At 37.7% G+C, this 21334-nt stretch overlaps 1 protein-coding gene and 1 long non-coding RNA gene across 7 annotated transcripts in view; one reads left to right on the top strand and one right to left on the bottom strand.

Moving 5' to 3' along the window:
- Positions 1 to 21334, top strand: part of fah (fumarylacetoacetate hydrolase (fumarylacetoacetase)) — a 63068-nt gene that overhangs the window by 40153 nt on the left and 1581 nt on the right. For 2 of the 3 annotated variants that reach the window (XM_028014891.1, XM_028014895.1), the window contains 7 exons: positions 2088 to 2140; positions 2785 to 2884; positions 8885 to 9015; positions 12119 to 12194; positions 14234 to 14280; positions 14897 to 14998; positions 17537 to 17654. In XM_028014891.1, coding sequence (XP_027870692.1) covers positions 2088 to 2140; positions 2785 to 2884; positions 8885 to 9015; positions 12119 to 12194; positions 14234 to 14280; positions 14897 to 14998; positions 17537 to 17654 — 627 coding nt within the window. The remainder of the gene's footprint in view (positions 1 to 2087; positions 2141 to 2784; positions 2885 to 8884; positions 9016 to 12118; positions 12195 to 14233; positions 14281 to 14896; positions 14999 to 17536; positions 17655 to 21334) is intronic. The other variant, XM_028014892.1, reaches the window with a different exon arrangement.
- Positions 1860 to 8610, bottom strand: LOC114143143 (uncharacterized). 4 transcript variants are annotated; one of them, XR_003595171.1, is made up of 3 exons: positions 3350 to 8610; positions 3210 to 3279; positions 1860 to 2158 (listed from the first exon to the last, which is right to left on the bottom strand). It is a non-coding gene; the product is annotated as an uncharacterized LOC114143143 (long non-coding RNA). The 4 variants fall into 4 exon arrangements; XR_003595169.1 differs by having other exon boundaries at positions 2062 to 2158; positions 3210 to 3309; positions 3431 to 8610; XR_003595170.1 differs by having other exon boundaries at positions 2062 to 2158; positions 3210 to 3703; positions 3774 to 8610.

Genomic DNA, 21334 nt, shown 5'->3' with positions numbered 1-21334 from the left:
TCTTGCTGCAGATCGTCTGTTGTCCAGACGATCTGGACAACAGACGAGGGCTTAGTGATGAACACCGAGGTATTCATCTCGCTATCAACCACCTCCAGAGAAATAGGGTTTGGTCTAACCCTATTTCTACAGAAGTCTTTAGACTTTCTTATGCAGTACCATAACTCCGATCTTGGAATCCAGCCATATGCTTTCTCTAGATCTATAAAAACACAATGCAGCACTGTCTGACCTTCTCTGCACTTCACTATCAAAATCTGCAAAGACTGAATCTGTAGTACGTTTTTCTGCCGTGATCAGCAGTAGGAAACCATACTGCTGCTCACAGATGCACACTTCTAACCTCAGTCTGACTTCAAAAACTCTTTCCCATAACTTCATTGAATTCATCAACTTTATACCTCTGTAGTTGCCACAAAAATTGTCCCTCTTTTTCTCAGCTACTCTCTTTCTCTGTACCCACACTTACACTTCCTTGTTCCACCACCAAGTCTTCTTGCCAACTTTCCTTCCAGAAGACATACCGACTACCCTCCTACCTGTCTCCCTGATAACATGAGCAGTAGTTGTCCAGTTTTCTGGGGGCACCTCATGGTTAACCAGAGTCTGTCTCATCTCCTCCTGAAAGCCACACAACTTTCTTTCTTTTTAATTTTTTCAGCTTCCACCAGTTTATCCTTGGCTCTGCCTTTGTTCTCTTCACCCTTCTCACCTGCAGTCATCCTACACACCACCATCCTGTGTTGTCCAGCAACACTCTCATCTATGAACAGAGGTAGGAGCACACAGGTGGATTATGCAATCTGAAGGAATTCAGTGACTGCAAGGTGGTGTGGGGTCACTGACAATCTTGTGCATCGTCTGCACAAGATGTAATCTACCTGTGTGCCCCTACCGCCGCTCTTGTATGTCACCCCATGTTCCTGCCTCTTCTGGAAGAAAGTATTCACTACAGCCATTTCAATCCTTTTTGCAAAGTCTACCACCATCTGTCTTTCTGCGTTCCTGTTCTGGATGCCAAACCTCCCCTTCACTTTCTCATCACCTCTGTTTCATGTCCATTGCAATCTCCCCCAATCACCACTCTCGGACGTCTGTGAATATTTTGCATTACTTTATATAACTCACTCCAGAATTTCTCCTTCTCTTCTCACTCACATCCCTCCAATAGATTAGTGACGTGCAGTCAGGGGAGGCAGGTGATGCAGAGCCTGGGATTAACTGCGCTGGCTGCCATTCTATGGGAGCATGCTCCTCCTGTTTGTACGTCGGCAATAAAATAGCTAAAAACATTTAATGTATGAACTGATTTTCCATAGTTTAGCTTATGTATATAATGTACAGTGTTTTTTGTCACCAACTGTATGTATAACGTGTTTCGTGTGTTGAGGAGCGATCATAAACGGCAAAGAACAGATTTGAGGTGAGGCAGGCAGTTTTCTTGCCTCATGGCAGGGGGCGCTCAAGATCCCTGACATTGTGACTCCACAACTGTGGAGTAAGAGACACTAACGGTGAGCTGGCCATATAGTAAAGTCAAGTGCAGCGATATATTTATAGTTTTCTCCTCTTACCACAGCAATCACGTATTAATAATCGCAAAATAAACATTAAGCCTAAAACCATACTACTGCACCAGACTGAATGTTCTGCTCTTTGTGCGGAAAATATTTGAGTGTTTTTTTTTTTGTGGCGTTGTTGTCAGGGGCTATGGCAACGAGTCTGCTCGTAGCTGCGTGATACCGTAAACCGGTAATCTTGAGCTTGTAGAGTTTGTGTGGGGAGCACCCTCCTGGATTTGTTTCTGACCGGGAGCAATGTATTTCAGATGGCAGGAGGACCAATGGAAGGAGGTAGAGTAGCTCAGTTTTTTTCATGCTCTTATACTGTCAGGACATAGTGATAGTTTTAACAAATATGTAAAAAAATCTTTTTTATAAGCAGCTTTAATAGCTATGAGCATGACTGGTAGCTCAAATAGAAATAAAATATTTGTACTAAACATTGTGAAGTAAGGGAAGATATATTTTGAGAAATTATCTGACTTATTATGCTTAATGTAACAACATTTACCTTTTGCCTTTCAGCGAAACCGCCAATATTTGGTCCTTCCAAGCAACTGGACCTTGAGCTTGAGATGGTAATTATGCTGTTCATTCTATGAACCAGAGAGACAGAGTACAGAGTAGAGTGATATGTGAAAACACAAACTGTTGACTGGAGAAAGGGTTATCCTTCTTTCTCGTCATACTATATTTTAATGCATGTTAACATACATCAGTGCCATTGTTGCTGGTGTAATAAAAAATTTCATTTTTAACCTTATTTCATCTTTGATGGAAATGCTGAATGCCTGACCTGGCAGTTGTCTTATAAACCTGGCATGTGTGGAATGCATTATTGGTACGTTTGTTTGACCCTGCAACTATGGGTGAAGAACTAGAAGTTTCTGTAGTTCAGCTCTCTTTCCTGTCGTTAAACCATTCCCTCCAAAGAGGTGAGGGACAGTTTATTTGTGGACCACAAAGACAATGTGGTCTTTGTGGTCCATCTGGCACCACAGATGGAAGTGAAGATCAGACTTTTGCTGTGGCTATATGTAATGTGTGTTGTTCAGGGCTCTTCTCCTGATTGCATTCAGTGAGACGGGTCTTCGAACGCTTTTGCCTTCGAATAAAGAAACTTAAAGACAAAGATTAATCTTTCTCTTATTATTGAAACAGATTCTCATTCTTTGATAAATGAAATTTCCATGACTCTGGAACTTCCTTTTTTTGTAAACAGGCATTCTTTGTTGGTGGAAAAAGTCAACTGGGGGAGCCTATTCCCATCAACAAAGCCCATGAACATATCTTTGGGATGGTACTTATGAATGACTGGAGTGGTAAGAATCTTTTTATTGACATGACTTAAAAATGAGTAGTCATCTAACAAAATGTAGTACACAAGAATCTAATCATCCAGAATGATTTGAATTCAAACTTGCTGACTGACTTTTAAATCAAAGAAAATTGAATTAGTTCCAATGCAGCTCTTAGATGGGCTAATGCACAATGGAATGATTAAACGTACACAGCTGCTGACAAAGAACTATATGTGCTTGCTTAAAAGCTATCCATGTTTGAAGTTTATTCACATTTTCTTGAAGAAAATTATGCATTTGGACTTCTGCACAAGTATTAAAAAATAATAAAAATGCTGGTTCTTACCCAGATTGCTTTGGCCCCAAACTGTGTGCCTTCCTATTATCTCTGAATCCATGCTAATCCCAAACTAATTCTGCAGAGGAAGAAACCACAGATAATGTGCCTGCAAAACACAAGATTTTTCTTTTATTTACAGGAATTACCTCATAAATATAGTGGTGCCATGCCATAAAAAATTACTTTAACAAGACTGTGAATGAGAAAAAGTAAGAATTTTATGGTACTTTGAAGGTTCTTTCTGAAGTCACCACTGGTTGCTATGGGGCTTTTTTCACCACCGTCCAGTCAGCAGGCTTCAGTCATTGCAAAAGGTCTCTTCAGGGGTCAGGTGTGCAGCTTTTGTAGCCTGTATGACTTCATGACCTCTCCACTTGCATCATCACAAAGCACTGTCCTGTTCCCTTAAAACATTTCTTACCACATTGTGTGTGGCGCAAACCATGCATGATTTTCAGTATCTTCTGCAAAACTGCCAATGTGTGTCAATTTGGTCAAATCTGGAAAGAAATAGTAAAGCAAAAATGATTCAACATCAGGGTCTCTCCACAACATCTGAGAGTGCCTTACCTGCAGTTTGTCATAGACACTTCTCACCTGTGGAAACAAAAGACAAAAATCAGCAGGAGGGAAGAGTTGGCTGTATTTTTACAGCAGAATCTGCCCTTCCATTTTCCAATTATTCTAAAAAACAAGTAATGCACTGCACTGCTCCAAATGCATAACATGAATTTATAGACTGTCATGACTGTCCTGTGGCAATTGTCTAAGCTGCAATAAGAGAAATAACTTCAACCATTTGCTCAGAGAAGTAAGAGGAAGAAGGATAAGAGGTTAGAATGTCATGTGAAGTCCAAAATCATTCCTTTCAGTCTTTTTTTAAATGGGACTGAAAGAGAGATTTCCTCAAGACAACCTTACCAAAATCCCTCAGAATCATTACTTTAAGAAATAATGAGATTTGTTTAGGTATAAAGCAGGTTTTAATGCCAAAAATAATCAAATGTTACAAATCATACAAACAAAACAGATACAGACTGACACTCATCATCCGGCCCTGGGCTCCACTTAGCATTTAGGGTGACATCGAGTGAAGCAAAGATTGTAGTGCGAGGTCTGATTTGATCTTATCCAGTAACACTTTATTTGACAGGGTGCAGAAGACTGAGATGACACTGTCATAAACATGACATAACACCTGTAATGAACATGATTAAGTCTTCAGGAATATTTATGACTGTTGTCATGAAGTGTCATTCGGTAAATAATGACACTATTCAAAGTTGACATTATTCAAAATGTCTTTGTTATAACAACTTGACAAATGTTATTACACTGCAAAAAGCTTTAACAACACAGTCATTAATATTTCCCCCTACCTAAAATAAAGTGGAACAAGTAGGATCAATAATAAAGTTGTCATTAACTTTTATTGCATTAACAAATTATTTATTAACAGTCATTAATAATTCATCTTACATCAAGTGGAACAAGTAGCACCAGTTATGAAGATGTCATTAAGTGTTATTAAAGTGGCATTAATGTTAATGCTTACCTCAAGTAAAGTGAAACAAGTAGCAACAGTTATGAATATGTCATTAAGTGTTATTACGGTGTCAGTGCTATACTAACATAGTCATTAATATTAAGTCTTGCCACAAGTAAAGTGGAAAACACTGGACTATTTATAACTACCATCATAGCTGTAGAACAAACCCTTTGTACATTGGAATAAAACAAAGGATAACTTGCACTTCTTCAAACAGAGGGTTTAACTTCTCTTCAGCATATTGCATCTCTGAAATACTGATTAAAACATTAAACAGATTTACTTTAACTTAAGAAAAAATGTTCTTTCAACAGTCCTAACATTTTTTTTTTTGCTTTGATTTTGTCAGCCTTCTCCTTCGTTACAGTCTTGCTCTAAAGCTCTTAAAACAGGAGGATCTCCTTGTTGTCTTCATTTCCAGGAAACAGCTCTTTGAAGGTGTCCGGAAATGCTCAGAAATTATAACTGTCCTTGCAATGGTGTTGCAATGTTAATCATGGTGAAAGCCTTGTCATAAATTCAAACTTGGTGAATCTTTTCTTGGACACTCTCATAGCCGGTGATGACTCAATCCACTGTGGTCACTTAAGAAAAAGGAACAAAAACAAATGAACAAAAAACAATGTGATCTTAATTCAGCATTTATTTAAGTACCATTCCAGAATGCCCCTTGCTGCACACTCTCAGAATGGTAGACTGGCAGACTAATGTCTAGTTAACATGAATGGTTGTTATTAAGTGCAATATAATGCTTTCTTAATGCAAGAAGCATTATGATTAGAGCTGAACAAAATTATTCTGATCAAATATTTGTATAGCAAAAGTTCATACAGTCTACCATTGTTATTCAGAATGCATCATTTAATGTATAGTTTTAGGTACATGAGTGTAACTTATCATTTAATGAGTATTCAAAATTATTTCCAACCACACACTGTGGCTTGTGGATGTTTGCAAGTTTATTAATAAATAAATAGAATAAACACCAGTTTTACATTTGACAACAGTTGTCTAAAACGTAGCTTATTTACTCAGCTGGTGGATGTTCCCCACTTACTTGTCCCCTCCAACCCCCCTTCACATGGAGAAAATAGTAACACAAAAATGACTTACCTAATTTTCTTGGAGAATATTTCATCTGCTTCTTTCTCGTTGGTTAAACAGGAACTTGTTTCTCTCGTGGCTGGTTCTCATTAGCGTCCTCCATGTGGTGCATGAGGATCCTAAGCTAAGATCTGGCGGACTGTTCTTTCCAGCCCTCGCGTAGTTCCATGGCCCCCCCACATGGAACACCATGTCTCCAGTAATGGCCTGCAATCCTCGGTGTTGCATGTGAACATGTTCCACAAAATTAAAACTATGCTAGGATTGAAGTGATTAACCATTTCAAAAACATGGCTAAAAACATGTCAAATGTAATGTGATTCTAAAATAAGATTGATTAAATATAATAAAAATATTGCTAATTCAAAGAAAAAGAGGAAAAACAAGAGGTAAAGTACCTGTAAAGGAAAAGGTTATAAAGAGTGTCAAGTTATTTTCTAATTCATGCAGCTTCCCCACTTGAGAAGGGATGGACATATCGATGTAAACTTTTATTAACAGGGATTTTACTCAAAGGACCAAGCAGTTTTCTTCATTTTTTATCCTCCATTTATTAAATGTGTGTCATGATATTACATGAATGGTCCAGAAGCAGGTAAAAACCTTTAAACAAACCCAAAAGAAAAAAATAATTACTAATCTGCATGTAATTTTACATAAATTAATTCCACTCAAACTACAAAGCAAATGATGACAAACTATATAAACAATACTAAGCAAACCACTGTGAATCAAACCCACAAAGTAATTAAAGTTAAATGAACAAGTAACTAAACTTAAGTTCTCTAACTTTAAAATACATTCCACATTAATATTTACAATTACATAATGTTTTAATTTATTTAAATATACAAATATTCACCTTTCAATATTAATCATAAATATTTACTTTATAAATATAAATAGCTAATGCTAAATTGATTAATAGTTAACCTTAACACCCAATAACAACAATCAATTCAATCATTAAAATCAGTCAATCAGTTCCAGACTTCACCACCACAATCCACCGCTTCAGTTCAGACGCTGCGGTTATAGGCGTTAATTTGGCCGGTAAAGCTGGCGGCCCGCTGTCGGGATGTCAGTAACTTTGCAGTCCGATCTGTCTTACCGGCTGCCTCTCCGCTCGTTTACAGATTTGTCCAGATCTGCACAAATTCCAGGATTTCTGATGAAGCGTCCCCAAACTCCAGTCCTCTCTGGCTTTCTTTTCCGCCTTTTTTTCTTTCATTGTCCATCCCTCTTTTAGGTCCGTGTGGAACATAGTGAGCGCATGTTTTTTTTTCCTTTTTCTGATTTGACTTCAGAAAGAGGAAAATCTAGAAGCACAGCGAAATGAGCAAGGACATTGTATTTTTCAGCATTGGGTGGCATTTCACAATCCTTCCACCATAGATGGCCAACTAACAGTCCACAGACATGTCTCCCGTCCAGACACACAAACACCCCAAAAGCAGCACCACTTAGACCATAGGTGTCAAACTCTGGCCCACGGGCCAAAGTTGGCCCGCAGTGTAATTATATTTGGCCCGCGAGGCAATTTCAAATTAATATTAGAGCCAGCCTGCCGGTATTATACATTGGCAACGCTGTGACGCCGCATTCACCGCTTATACTACAAATCCCATAATGCTCTGCTGTTTTTTGGCACGTCAATCAGGACAGAGGCAGATACGCATCCTCCTCTGTGTCAGTAGCACTTATGGTAGCGGACATGGATGTATTAGGAAGGTGGTGATCCGTCTTCTTGCGCACTCTTTCGGTTGAAAGCCCCGGCGCACCCCGCATCCCCGTGCCTCTCCCCCAAACCACACTGCTACCTCAAACTACAGCTGTCACTGTGTTACCCTACCAAAAAATGGCAAAAAGAAAGACAGAAAGTAGAACTTTTCTGGACAGGTGGGAGACAGAATATCTGTTTACATATGTATGTGAGCAACTTTTCTCTTCAGTGAAGATGACGAAAACGTCTCACAGGAGACGTCTGACTGACGAATACTAATACATTTTTATCACTTATAGTACTTGTATTACTAATATTTAACACCTTGAGTAGAGTAGTAAGTATGGACCTTACCACAGGGGCCGCTTTTCATTGGCTGATGCCCATTCCACATTACCACGTGCGTGGCCATCTCACAAACACATGCTTCCCCTTAGCTAAGTACAACATAATGGCAGTACTGATACAACTTCTACACCTTGAAGCCTGTCTGCTACACAGTCTTATGTTAGCTGAACAGATCAATATGCAATGTGTACTGTATCTGACATACACTAAAGATTTTATTTTAGCAGAAAAGGTTTTGGACTAAACTGTTACTCGTGTAACAACTCTGGTCTTGGTGCTAGCAACTCTAGCACCAAGTACAGTGTATCAGGCTTAGGCACACTCAAACATTTGCCGACAAACCACAGGAATCACTCACTGATTTCAAAAGTAACCTACAAAACGATGAATGCCTGACTTACCCAGCCTTGCAAGAACTATAGGCATCAGTGATCTTGTCCACAGCTATATTGATGTAGAGGGTGTGTGGATCTGCCATTTTCCTCATCGAGCGAAAGCATTTTGCTGTGATGTGCACAATGTTGGAGGCATCGCGTGTCTCAAACACCTTGATCTCATCCAAAAAGGATGACATGAACTTCTTAGTTCCTCTGTCCGTTGTAGAAGCTGATATATTGTGAAAGTCCGGTAGAAATGATGCACTAATCGAGTCAGAAATACACTGCAGAGAATCGAAGTGGAAGACGCACTTTGTTTGTGAGACTTGAGCCACGTGGGATTTTCTAGGTCGGTTGTGGGCGGAGCTTGGTAAGGTCTATTTTCCCCTTGGGAAGGTATATTCTGTTCTTTTGTATTCTATGGAATATATTGCTATGGCTAAAAAGTTTATTTTAAAAAGTAGGTACACGTGAGATTTTTTTTATCAGCATTATTATTTTTTATTCCTCTGGCAGTCCTTTACAATTCTTTGAACCTACTATCCACTTAATGATAATGTTGGTTTTTGTGTGTCTGCAGCTAGAGATATTCAAGCTTGGGAGTATGTTCCTCTTGGACCTTTCCTGGGAAAGAATTTTGGGACAACAATCTCACCCTGGGTTGTGCCAATGGAAGCACTTTTACCTTTTGCAGAGTCTAATCCCTTGCAGGTTTGTACAAATATTGCAACTTTCTGAAGACAATGTCCAAGTGCCATCTTACTAGACAAAGTTATATTTGTATTTTCTAAAAGTTTCTTTCAGACATCATAGATATCAAATTTCTTGGGACTTCATTTGAACAAATGTTTAAATTATTAAAACCATCTACAGTACTTCTCACACATTTTATGAATTAGTAATCAAAATCTTAGTCATGCTCAGAACTATACTAAGAACCGTCATAGTCCATTTTGTAGGAAAATTATAGTTGAGTTATTGCTTACCTACTTGAATCCTGTGGCAACCACTTTGGTTACATCCTGTGGTTTACTTCTTTGAACCTGTTTAAAGCCTAAGTAATCCCAAATAGGCAAATTTGTTTTTGATAAATTTGTCTATTTGTCAAAAAAATCCATTGTTTTTGTACTCAATTTTTTTTACTTTTATGTTCTAAAATGACAAATCAGTCCATTCATGCTTACATTGTTCCACTCACAAAAAAGTTCAAATGTCACCTGTGCAAATATATATTGCCCATCATCATTTGTTGGATTGATCAAAGTGGCTGGGAAAATGTTGCATATCGCCAAACCTTAGTGGAAAGTCATTATTGTTTGTCAACACGTTTTACAAATGAGGGGCCATATAACGAGTTTTAAATGCTGATATAGGCGAAACTTTAGTGGTTTGAATTTATTTAAATTAATGCATTTTGGTCAGGTCAGGTCTTGTTAATAAGTAAATGATTAATGTAATTTCATTGTGTTAAGTTCTTAATGGAAATATTCATATTTTTATTAATGCACCAAATTAGTTAGTTTCTATTACTTGCCGCATTAGTTCTTCTGAGAATACACATATCCAAGTAAAATTGGTACTGGTCCTTAACGAATATCCTTATGGAAAATCAGTCAAACTGATTGATTCCACTCGAGCCCTTGTGAATTGAATAGAATTAATTTTGGAAATCCGTATCAATTTCTATTCCAGACCTCCTGAGCTTGCTAGAAAGGAAACAGAAAAAAGGGAGTCTGTTTTAGAGACTTTGGCAGTATGTCTTGCGCTTGTTATCCAGATAGATTCATTTTACAAGTTCGGATAGTACTGTGCACTGTACGAGCACTGTGAATTATATGACAATCAAGACCCCATAAAGGTGACTAACTTAATACTTTTAATTTCTACAACCTCCAATAGAATTTTGATTGCTTTAATTTGCAAAGCTTAGCAGATACAGCACACTTGCTAAGGTGTTTCTCCTAACAATTGGAAAAACAGATGACTTGCAAAAATCATATGTTTAAATATCTTTCCCTATAACTGTGATTGAGTGTGCAATTTAGATGTAATAAATTTGCAAGGAGACAGAAAAAGAGAAGCTCATGCCACTTTGTTCTGGATTAACCCATTCATTCTCTTATTCTCTCATTATTTTGCCTAAAAGCATCTCACTACTGGCTTTCTTTGACAGTTGAGTTTTCAGAAGTGCAGTTTGGTACAACTTCATCACAGCCCGGTTTAGATATAAAAGCACAGCGCTCCCTCCCCACATCTGCCCGCCCAATGGCAAGTCAGAATTTGATGTAGTAAAGGTTGCCATGGCAACCTGCGAGCATTGATTGATAGTGGTACTCAACTTTACAAATGTGTGATGTACTGTATTTGCAATGTTGATACAGAGTGACATGGGTGACTATGACATGCTCTGACTATTTGGTGAAGGCATGGTGTTGGCTGTTACTGTCAGACTGGCTGCAGTACTGAAGAAGCAGAAAAGAATTTGCAAGCAAGCAGGGAACTTTGCGTGCAGAGTTAATCCGTGCAGAGAGCAGTTTTGCATGAGGAAGATCTCTGAGTGTGACTACAAAGATTTGAGAGAGCACAGAGAAGATTTAAAAGTTTTGAATGCAAACATTACAAGTTTTGAGAACAAAAGGATGAAACCCTGCTTTCAAACTGAAAACCTAAGCACAAGTATTGCAAGTTCTGAGAACAAAGAATTTAAGTTCTGCTTTCAAAGTGAAAATGTGCGCTCTTGACTTATGGCAGTAAAATTCCCCCATACATTTGTTTGGCAGTGGGTTTAGGCCCTTTGTGGATAAAAACTGCTGGAATGCAATTGTTTTTAGCTTGTAAAGGTAACGCCCACCTATAGAGCCTTCATCAGTTTTGCCTGTACAAATGAATCAAAATCTTCTCTAGAGAAATGTTGAGAGTAGGTCCTTCAGAAATTGTGTTCAGCTCTGGCTCTCTCCCACTGCACTCTTTTCTTTTCATGTGGGAAGCGATCCAGACTCACCTCACTGTTTTTATTTTCTTTTAAAATTTAAATTACAGCCAACAGTGTGCAAGAGTCCATCTATGTGTGGCATTATTTAAAATTTCACCTGTCAAACTCATTATGCTAAACAACAACTCAGGGAAAGTTAGCCTTCCTGTGTGTACTTTGTATATTCCAGCACAGAACCGCATCATCAACCCAGCAGGTGAAAACATGGCAACCTCCATGGGTGAAAAATATAATGAAAGATATACATTTTTTGAAGTAATTATGAGCATAGACATTGGCACAAACAGCATTTTTTTATTTAACAGTTTCCCTATTAACTAAAAAAATTGCTGTTTGTGACATGCACAAACAGCACAACATTGAAACATGTTGTTCAACTAATGTAGGATCCTTTAAGGTCCAATAGCACCTTGGGCCAGCACTGCTTAGAATCAAAGCATAATCTGTGAAATGATATATCAAGACAAAGGCCTTCTTAAACTAATTTAGAATAGTGAAGAGTGTGCAAGAGTCCATCTATGTATGGTTTAAGTATGCTCTAGGTCAGCTTGCGTGTTTCTGCTACACTTTTAACCTTTTCTATAATAGATTTTTATCTGTTCTTCTCTTTCGTAAATAACCATGGAGTAACAGCTCGCCAAAAAACCTTTTCACTTTGTTCTGCCATCCTACAATGAAAAAATTAACTGAACTAAAACAAAAATATTTGATTTAGTTAATTTTGTTTACTTTATTAATTTGATAGAAAGTCATTCCATTTGTGCTTCAGTGTTGTGACTTTGAGACCCCCTTTGTTGATTTTTTTTCAACCTTATTTTACAGGATCCCCAACCTCTCCCATACCTACAACATGAAGATGGATATACCTTCAACATTAACCTGTTTGTGTCACTCAAGGGTACACATCCAAACACACACAAGAAACTTGCAAATATTTGGTGTACATGGAACTGCAGATGAAAGAGTTTTTATCTGTCATATACAATCATCTACAGTTGAAACCACAAGTTTACATGCAGAAAAAAAACAATTTTTCTCAGTTTGAATTTAATGAGACCAATCTTCTCTTGTGTTAAGTTAGAATTATAATTATTTCTGTTTATAAATGCTAGAGAACTTAGTGGACACATTTATTAGGGATTTCTTTTGCCATTTTTTATTTCAGAAGTTTACATACAACATCAACATCAGAGATCATTGTCATTTAAACTGTATGACTTCTTTCATATCATAAAATTCCTCAAATATTTTTAGACAACCATGTCTACACTTGGAACAATCAACACCCAATCCAGAATCCTTAAATTAAAGGGTTTTTTCATTAGAAACAAACAAACTGTAAATCGTAATTTTAATTGCTTTTCTAATGTGCCGTCCAATTAAAACAAATTCCTATAAAATACATACGTAATGGAAATTCCAAAATCTTCTCTGACAATGTCTTTTGTATCAGGAATATAAAAAAACAGTCCAAAGTTTCAATTGAAGTTTCTTATTGAATTTTTTGTATGTGGGGTGCACTGTGGGGTTCCTTGTATCTTGTAGTAAAAAGGCCATGGTCTGAATCTTGGCCTAAGTTTACCTCCAGCAAAAATACATCTGTTCAGTGCGTTGGGCTCTCTCAATTGCTCTGCTGTGAGTGTGTGGATGGTTGTTAGCACTGTGAGTCTTTGTGCTGCCCGGGTTGTACCCCACCCCAATGACTGCTGGAGATAGGCAAACAACCCTTGTTCAGCGTGATAAAGTATACACATACTTGAACATACAGGGACAATGAAAGTGAAATACCTCTCATTTTAGTGTGGGAGGTTTCATGGCTAAATTGGACCAGCCTGGTCCAATACATATATATATATATTATATATATAGCGCAGAACCCTCAAGCTCCCAGGCCTCTGGTAGAGGACCCGAGCTCAGAGGATAAGAACCACCCGCGGTGGGTGAGAAGGGAATTTTTTTATATATATATATATATATATATATATATATATATATATATATATACTGTATGTGCATGTATGTTCAAGTGTAGGTTCTGTGTATTTCTTAATTCTACAGCTGTGAGTTACATGGACTGTCTGTGTCATATAGAGTTAGGCACCATTTGCAATTGAATGATTCCAGTTCCTAACAATTCTCAATTCAAACTCTATATAAAGACAGAATGACAGAGTCAAAAAAAAGTCAACTATGAAACAAATTTAACCAGTTGCTTCTGAAAAAAATACTCTCAATTTCTCAATTTTAATTGTATGATCTTTTTACCTTTCATGAACTTAATTATTCATTTTTTTCCACAGGACTACTTCTAACTAATATATAGATATCTTATCGCACATATGTACTTGAATATATTCATAACAATATTGTTATGAATCTTCTTTTTACATCTTTCACGGGAGAGCTTTGTTTTTTAAAAGTTGATTTGTGGCCAAATATTTTCTGTCTTTTAAGGTTTCTTTAAACAGTGATGGAAAAATATGAAGGGCATCTGTCATTTTGACATATCACACACACCAGACCACTTGGTCCAGACACGCAGAATTTATGCACATTAAATCCATCAATAAGAGAAAAATTTCTTATCAGAGCATCACCTGTGACATAGACACTGAGCTCATTGCATCTCACTATCTGGATCGCACTGAGCCGAGTGGTCCATTCATTTATTAAAGTGAATCCATACTCTCAGTTGCTGCCGCACACTGTCCATGGCTGCGCACACACTACAGCTGCTTTTTCTTTATTGAAATTTGACGGCTTCTTCAGTTGCTGGACTGGGAATTGAAATTAGGAATCAAAATGTACAAACTTCAATCATTCTGGGAGAACTGAAATGTTAGCTCTGTGCTTGAGTTTGACAAGTGATTCTTGAGACTTGATGCCCTACCCTTGTGTCATATATGCTAAAATGTTCTCTGCTTTTTCTCCCTCAAGGTCAGAACATGACTGAGGCTGTAAACATCTGTAGTTCAAATTTTAAGGTAAGAATCTGAACAAAACCTCAAGAGGACATTGTGGCATTTTAAGTAGACTCTAAACACAGACAGTCACATGATTATCTGATTAACCTTTCTCTATTATTTCTGACCAAATCAATCAGATGGTTCAACAACTTTGTTTCCGGCAAATAATTTCACGGACCTGATGTTGTTGTTGAATTGTTGTTCTTGTTTTTTGCCTATTGCCTTTGCCTTGATGTTGGTTGTTAACACCTTTATTAACACTGTAGATACAGTATTTACTTTATTCATTAGACTTGCCAGTAATCTCTGTAAGAGATAGTACTTTATAGAATTACCTGCCTTATGATACACTCACATGTTGTGATAATAAAGTGCGAAACTTAATTTAGAGCTTCAAAAAAATGGTTTTCAGATCCAACATATTGCAGAATAACAAAGGTTTGTTACAGAAAGAGACTGTGAAGGTATGTTGTCTGAAGAGATGATCATGATTTCATAGCTGCAGGCTTTCACAACTGTGAGTGTCATTACAGATGTGAGTGTTAAAGCTGTAATAAAATCAAGGGTAGAGAAGCAGAGTTTACAGTAAATTTAAATGAAATAATTTCCTCTTTGTATCTCTCTTTGTTTAAAGTACATGTACTGGACAATGAAGCAACAGCTCACACATCACACAAGTAATGGCTGCAATGTCAGACCAGGAGACTTACTGGCTTCCGGTACCATCAGTGGACCCGTAAGTGTCAGCAACCTTACTGCCTTGTTAATAATTAAGTGGTTTTGCACACACACACACCCCTGCATACGCCCGCGGACACACACGTGCGCGCACCCCCACACACCCACACACACACATGCATGCACACCTACACAGTATATCTGTCTGTCTTTACAATGTCTTTGAGTTGTCTTCCATTAATTTTTCCATTCATTTCTATAGCCTTGCCCTGACCTTTCTCTAATACTACCCATTAGTCAATTAAAGCTCAATCGGCACCTAACCCTAACCCTACCCTTTCAGAGCTTAAACCTAAGCTCTGAAAGGTCATACTTCATACTTCATCCGTAGTGCTAAAGTTGGATGTCATTGACATAGATCCGTGACAAAAATTGTCAGTTTGTTGCCATGCTTTTGCATTAACTAGTCTACTAACACTATCTGGTTTTGGTATTTGCAGGAGACATGGATTCTTTTGAGAAACATTTATCTGACACAATAAAGAATTATATACATTTGTACAATACTTTACTAAATAACTTCTATAAAAATAAGACTGATGTAAAGTTAACTTCTTGATGGAAATTGTAATGTCGTTGCTCAAAGAGGAGGCTGTCTGAAGAAAACTGCGGCTCTCTGCGACCGTTTCACAAAAGCAAAACAGAGGAAGTTGAGAGGGAAGGGAAACCCCTGTGGATAGCAGACACTTTTTTTAAACAGCTGTAAACGTACATAAGAAATGACTCAAAAATACCTACTGGCTGTAACAGCCATAGTTGTGTGGTTTCTCATTAACACAGCCTAGGTTATTACTAGTGATTGCTAGGTTATTGCTAGCTCACTACAGAAAACATAGGAGTGTGAAAACATAGAAGAAACGTGTTTCAGATGGACACATGGACTGAGACGGACCTATATATTTTATCTCCCTAACTCTTAGTAACATTACATGGACACTGCTATTTCATGTTTGATAATACAGCCATTCAACCAGGCTTTGTAAAGTTGACAAAGAGTGTGGTACTGTGGAATTCTCAGAACCAGTCTGGTTGTGAGTTTTTGTCTGTCCTGCTGATTGTGTCTGCTGCCTCTTCACCACCACTGATCACGACTCAAATGCTTTCACTTTCTACACAAACCGAGAACATGTATCTAGAAAGTTAATTTTCTATTCCCTCCCCCTCTGATGTGTTGTGCTGGAATAAACTGGCCAGTGATTTCTTCTTTTTTTCTGGGGGTGCCGTTGTTGCTTCTTCTTAATATTTTCCAAAATACCTGAGCAGAGTCTCCACCTTAGAGATGATATTATGTTTTAGTGCATCCATTTTCTCATTCAATATGTATTCGGTTCTGAATCATGGACCCACAAGTGACTATCTCTGTGATGTGCTGGTGACTTGGAAGACCCAGCTGCATTCGATTTTGACCCAGTTCTCTTCTTTTCCTCCAGCTGTGTGTTACCCCTGACTCAGAAAAATAATTTAGAATAACTCATAAGTTATAGATCAGTTGCTAGGTTCAGCAGGATTATAATTGGAATTACAATTTTTAGTTCAATGCAATTTTTATTTATGTTAAATGTACCTTTTTATATCAGAAGAAAGTTTATCATTACATATGTAATGATGAACTCATTTGCTCAGAGAGAGTTTTACTGATACAAAAGATAACTATAAAGGAGAAAATTTGATCTAGAAAGACTAAGTCTCCTTGGTAATTGTATTTCATGTCACATTTTACAAAAGCTTAATGGATTATTTAAGAATCAATTATTTAACTGGTTAAAAACACTAATCATAATTTTATGGTTAAAAGGAATTTAACTTATTTGTTTTCCATGGTTAAAAATAATGTTATGTAATACAAAAGATTTTGAGTCAAAAAAAGAACATGCATGTAAAATATTACTGTGGTATGTGGAGAATTAACCGTTCTCCACGCTGAGTTCTTGATGTATGAGGTTAAAGAAGAGTCAGTAAGTTGAATTCATGAATTCCATTTATTAATACCAAAATACACCTGGTCCATTTCTCATGCCACATTTAGGAGTTAGCAAGACAAAATGGCAACCAAGAACAGTTTGTGATCTGCTTTCTTAGCCTGTAAGCTACGCCCTAAAGAGGGCGTTCCCTAGTGTGTCATTCCCTCTAACCCTAGCTCTCATTTGCATTTCCGAACATGTCATTTCCTTTAGGTTTAACTTAGCAACTAGCTGAAAGAGATAGAAGGAAAACAGAGAATTATTTATTTTCAACAGGCAATACGAGAACTGAAGATGAAAATGGACAGGAAAAAAAAGTTTTTTTTAGCTATATGCAATAATATCATTATTGTGTGTAGGTTAGGTTTCTTTTGGTGGATCAGATTTCTGGATTCTACGTTATTGATAAGTACTTCACATTAATAATGAAAAGAGTAAAAATTGGGTCACATTAAATTATGTTTAACTGACAATGCAGAAGCTGACATGATCACACAGTGCATTGTTGCCAAAGGTATATTTCTTTACATATAATTATGACTCTGGCTAAAAGAAAATTTACTTTATTTCCACAGAACCCTGGCAGTTTTGGTTCCATGCTGGAGCTGTCTTGGAGAGGGTCAAAGAGTATTGACATTGGAGGAGGAAAAACTAGAACATTCTTGAAGGATGGAGATGAGATCACCATCACAGGTTAGACATTTTGGTGTCAAAGGTGAATAACATATTCACATAAATATGAATCTATTGAAGCCTGTTTCCGCCACTGTGGCAAAAAATAAATAAATAAATGAATAAAAATATAAACTAATTATTTGGAGATACAATCCCGAAATAATGAGATACTATTTCAAAATAATGAGATGCTATCAAGATTCAGGATAAAGAGGACATCCCCTCTCGATCCGCGTTTCCCCATCAGATACGATTCCCTCCTCGCGGCTCCGCAACGCTCAGTGCACGTGTTTCGGCAAAGTTGTCACACTTTTTCACAATTTCGCAAATGCGCCCTCATCAGACACACTGTAGCGGCCTTCTAGGTTCCAAAAACAAACATTTCCAACAAAGGCGGTGGGTGATAACAGGTGGTTTGATTCTTGCACGCACTTTGACAAAATTGTTTGAAAAAATATTGTAATGTAAAATTTTATAATGTGCTCCTCACCCCTCTTCTGCTTTAGGTATTTCTGCGTAGTCTTATCGTGAGATTGGTCAAGCTGCTCTCAAGACTTATGCAGTGTCATATAACAGCAGGGGAGAGCTCCTTGAGCCTGGAGACTATCTAAGTGTTACTTAGATGTAGAACTTATCTGCCCTCTTTAGCATGGAAGAACAACCACCTATCCTTAACGATACACAAAAAAGATGGCAAGACCATCTGTGTTAGGCTCCACAGAATCCCTGGCTGGTACATCACAATCAAGGATTCACACCTCTCATCCAATTAAGTCTCTCTTCTCTGACCAGAACCTATAAAAGGAAGGCAGATCCACTGTTGGTCAGAGCAGACTTGACAGACTCCTTTGACTCTGTATTTCTGTTCTCACCTTGCAAGGTTTTAATAAATTTCTTATTTCTTCTCATCCAGACTCTTAATAAAGTAATTTCTTCCATGACAAATATATATGCTTTACTTCTTGTTAAAATATTGACAAAATTATTACAAAAAATCTCTTACAACTTAGTTGAAAATGAAAGTTAACTTAATCTGATGTTTCAAGTACAGAAGGTGGTCAAAAAAATTATTTTACTAACCTCCAGTCATCACACTGGACATTTGCCCAAAACAATAAACCTCCATCAAGCATCCGGTGTGTTCTTAATTACTCAATTTAATGGGTCTGACAGTTACCAAAGTAATGAAAACAATTCCAAATATATAAATTAATTACAGATTTTGAGCCGCTGACTTAACAGAAGTGCAAATAATGGATATTCATTTTCATTGTATTTTTTGATTTGTTGTTTTTAAGACTAGTTGTGGGTTTAAATAGCATTTCACTGGCGATGTTTTCCGTAACATATAATTACCGGTACCCAGTAATATTTGTACATTTCCTGTCTACTTAACATCTTTTAATACAAAAACATGGTGGACCACCATGTCGGCACCCAGTTCACCGGGCTTAGCAAGTTTTCTGGACTATATATATATATAGTCCAATATGTGAACTGATTTTCCATAATTTAGCTTATGGATGTACAGTGTTTTTGTACATGTTTGTTTTATATCATTCTTATAGCTTAATAGGAAGTCTTATTCAAACTGGCCACCCACATTAATAAAATGATGAAATAATATTGACCACAAAACACTGTATTTATAAAACGAGTCTGATGTCTAGAACCACAACGCAGTCCACGGCCGCGGGGTTGAGATGGTGTTGAAGGAGATGGATGAACCTTGTTTGGATAAAGAATGGCTGAAGATGAAGAGTTAGACTGGGTTTGAGGATCGAAGATCACGGACCGCAAGCGTTTGGAGCTTGAGGCTTGTCTCATAATGTCAGGAGGGGAGTTTATTGCAGTGGGTGGAGAGTTGAATAGGTTGTCCGAGTCAGAAGATGCCCTGAAGTGTCAGGGCATCTTCCATGGTAAGTAGATTCTTGATGAAACGAGTCTGAGTCTGAAGTGACGAACGTAACTTTGACGAAATGTAACAGACAGAGATGAATAGGCGAGCAAAGTATAAATAGGCTACTTGAAAAATTAGATGTGTGGTTTGGGGCGTAGCCCTGCTCCCAAACCTAAGTTTGTTAACTTTAACGTTAACTCCATTTATTGATCATTTCATACACAAACAGCTGTTAAGTACATAAAATGCTGGCTAGAAAAAAAATTTGTCCGCAATACTTGTACTTTACAGAAGAATTCACCAGAAAGCTACAGGTTGTTGTTGTTGCACCTAAAGGCCCTAAGTTTTTCCTAGATGTGTTTCACTCGCGTTTTCCGGATCCACCGCTGGGTTCCGCTCGCTCCTTCCTGGGAGAAAGCTCTCGGTTTGGGTTGGGAGGCATCCTACGTTGGTTTGTCCGCTGCTTCATCCATGGACCTTCATCCATGGCACCATGTGTTCCTCTTCCTCATGTCATCAGACGTGTCCTGTACACTGTTGTGAAACATAGGGCCGTTCTAATAAAACACGATGTCTGGATGTGTACATGGTCTGGGAGCGAAGTCCCTTCTCTTTTAAGATCTTCCTGATGGGATTGTATGCTTTACGTTTAGCAAGGATATCACTGGGGAAATCTTGATCGAAGAACATCTGTTTTCCTCTCAGCTGTATCATTTTCTTACCCCAATCAGTACGAAGCACAAGTTCCTTCGTGGTATACTCCAGAAAATGTATCACGATGGATCTGGGGTTGGAACCGAACGGCTGTTTGGCAGCGCTGTATGCCCGGTGTGATATCCGTGAGGGACAGTTCAGTTTTAATAAAATTCTCTATGAATTTTTGTAGGTTATCTCGTTCTTCTCCCTCTGTGACCCCATGAATATGAATGTATTCCTGCGTGAACGGGCGTCCAGGTCTGTTAGACGTGTTTGTAGGTCTTCTTGTACCTGGAGCGTGGGGCTCAGTACGTCTTTGACATCCATGTTGAATTTCTCTACCTCGGTTATTCGCTGCTCAGCCTCCTCAACTCTGTTCATTACGTCTTTCAGGTCTGCAACAATGTCGTCAAGCTGTTTCCCCATCTCTTTTCTAAACTCAGACATTTTGTAAATGTAAATCATCAAGTATCAAATAGTGAACTGTTTGATACAATGTTTTCAGAAATGTCTGTTGTTCCCTTTGACTTTGTCTCGTGTTTGATTACGCTTTACGGACTGATGGGCACATATTATATCCTCTTTTATCAGTACTCCAGTAAGCTGACACTGTTTTGACAGTTTTGTCTTGTTGAATTTTGTTTTTGTTGTATTTGTTTACTTTTTGTTGTTGTTTTTCTTCTGCCTTGGTTGTTTAACTTTGAAAAATCATAAATAAATGTATAAAAAAAAGAATATAGGTTATTTTGACTGAGGGAAATTTTTCTTGGGCAAAATGTTACATACAGTAGTTGTGAATGAAATTATTAAACGAACACACAAGGATAAACTCAAGGTCAAAACAGTCAACAATAGTACAACAAGTTTAGGCTACAATATGAGATGTCAGCTGTAGGATGCAGCATGGGAAGATGTTAATGTGTTGTGGAATGAACACTGCTGGGAGAAGAAATTGAACAGAGAAGAAAACAAGCAGGCACTTGGAATAAGTAAAGACGAAAGAATGAGGGAAAAAAACAGTTAAAAAGCTTTGCAGAAACCAGATCCTAAAAGGGCATTTGAAGAAATGGCATATTAATAATAATGGCATAATAAGTCAGTA

This window comes from Xiphophorus couchianus, chromosome 4, assembly GCF_001444195.1.
Source record: "Xiphophorus couchianus chromosome 4, X_couchianus-1.0, whole genome shotgun sequence".
NCBI lineage: Eukaryota > Metazoa > Chordata > Actinopteri > Cyprinodontiformes > Poeciliidae > Xiphophorus > Xiphophorus couchianus.
Note: the sequence above shows the minus strand (reverse complement) of the source record. Positions and strands in the feature narration are given on the sequence as shown.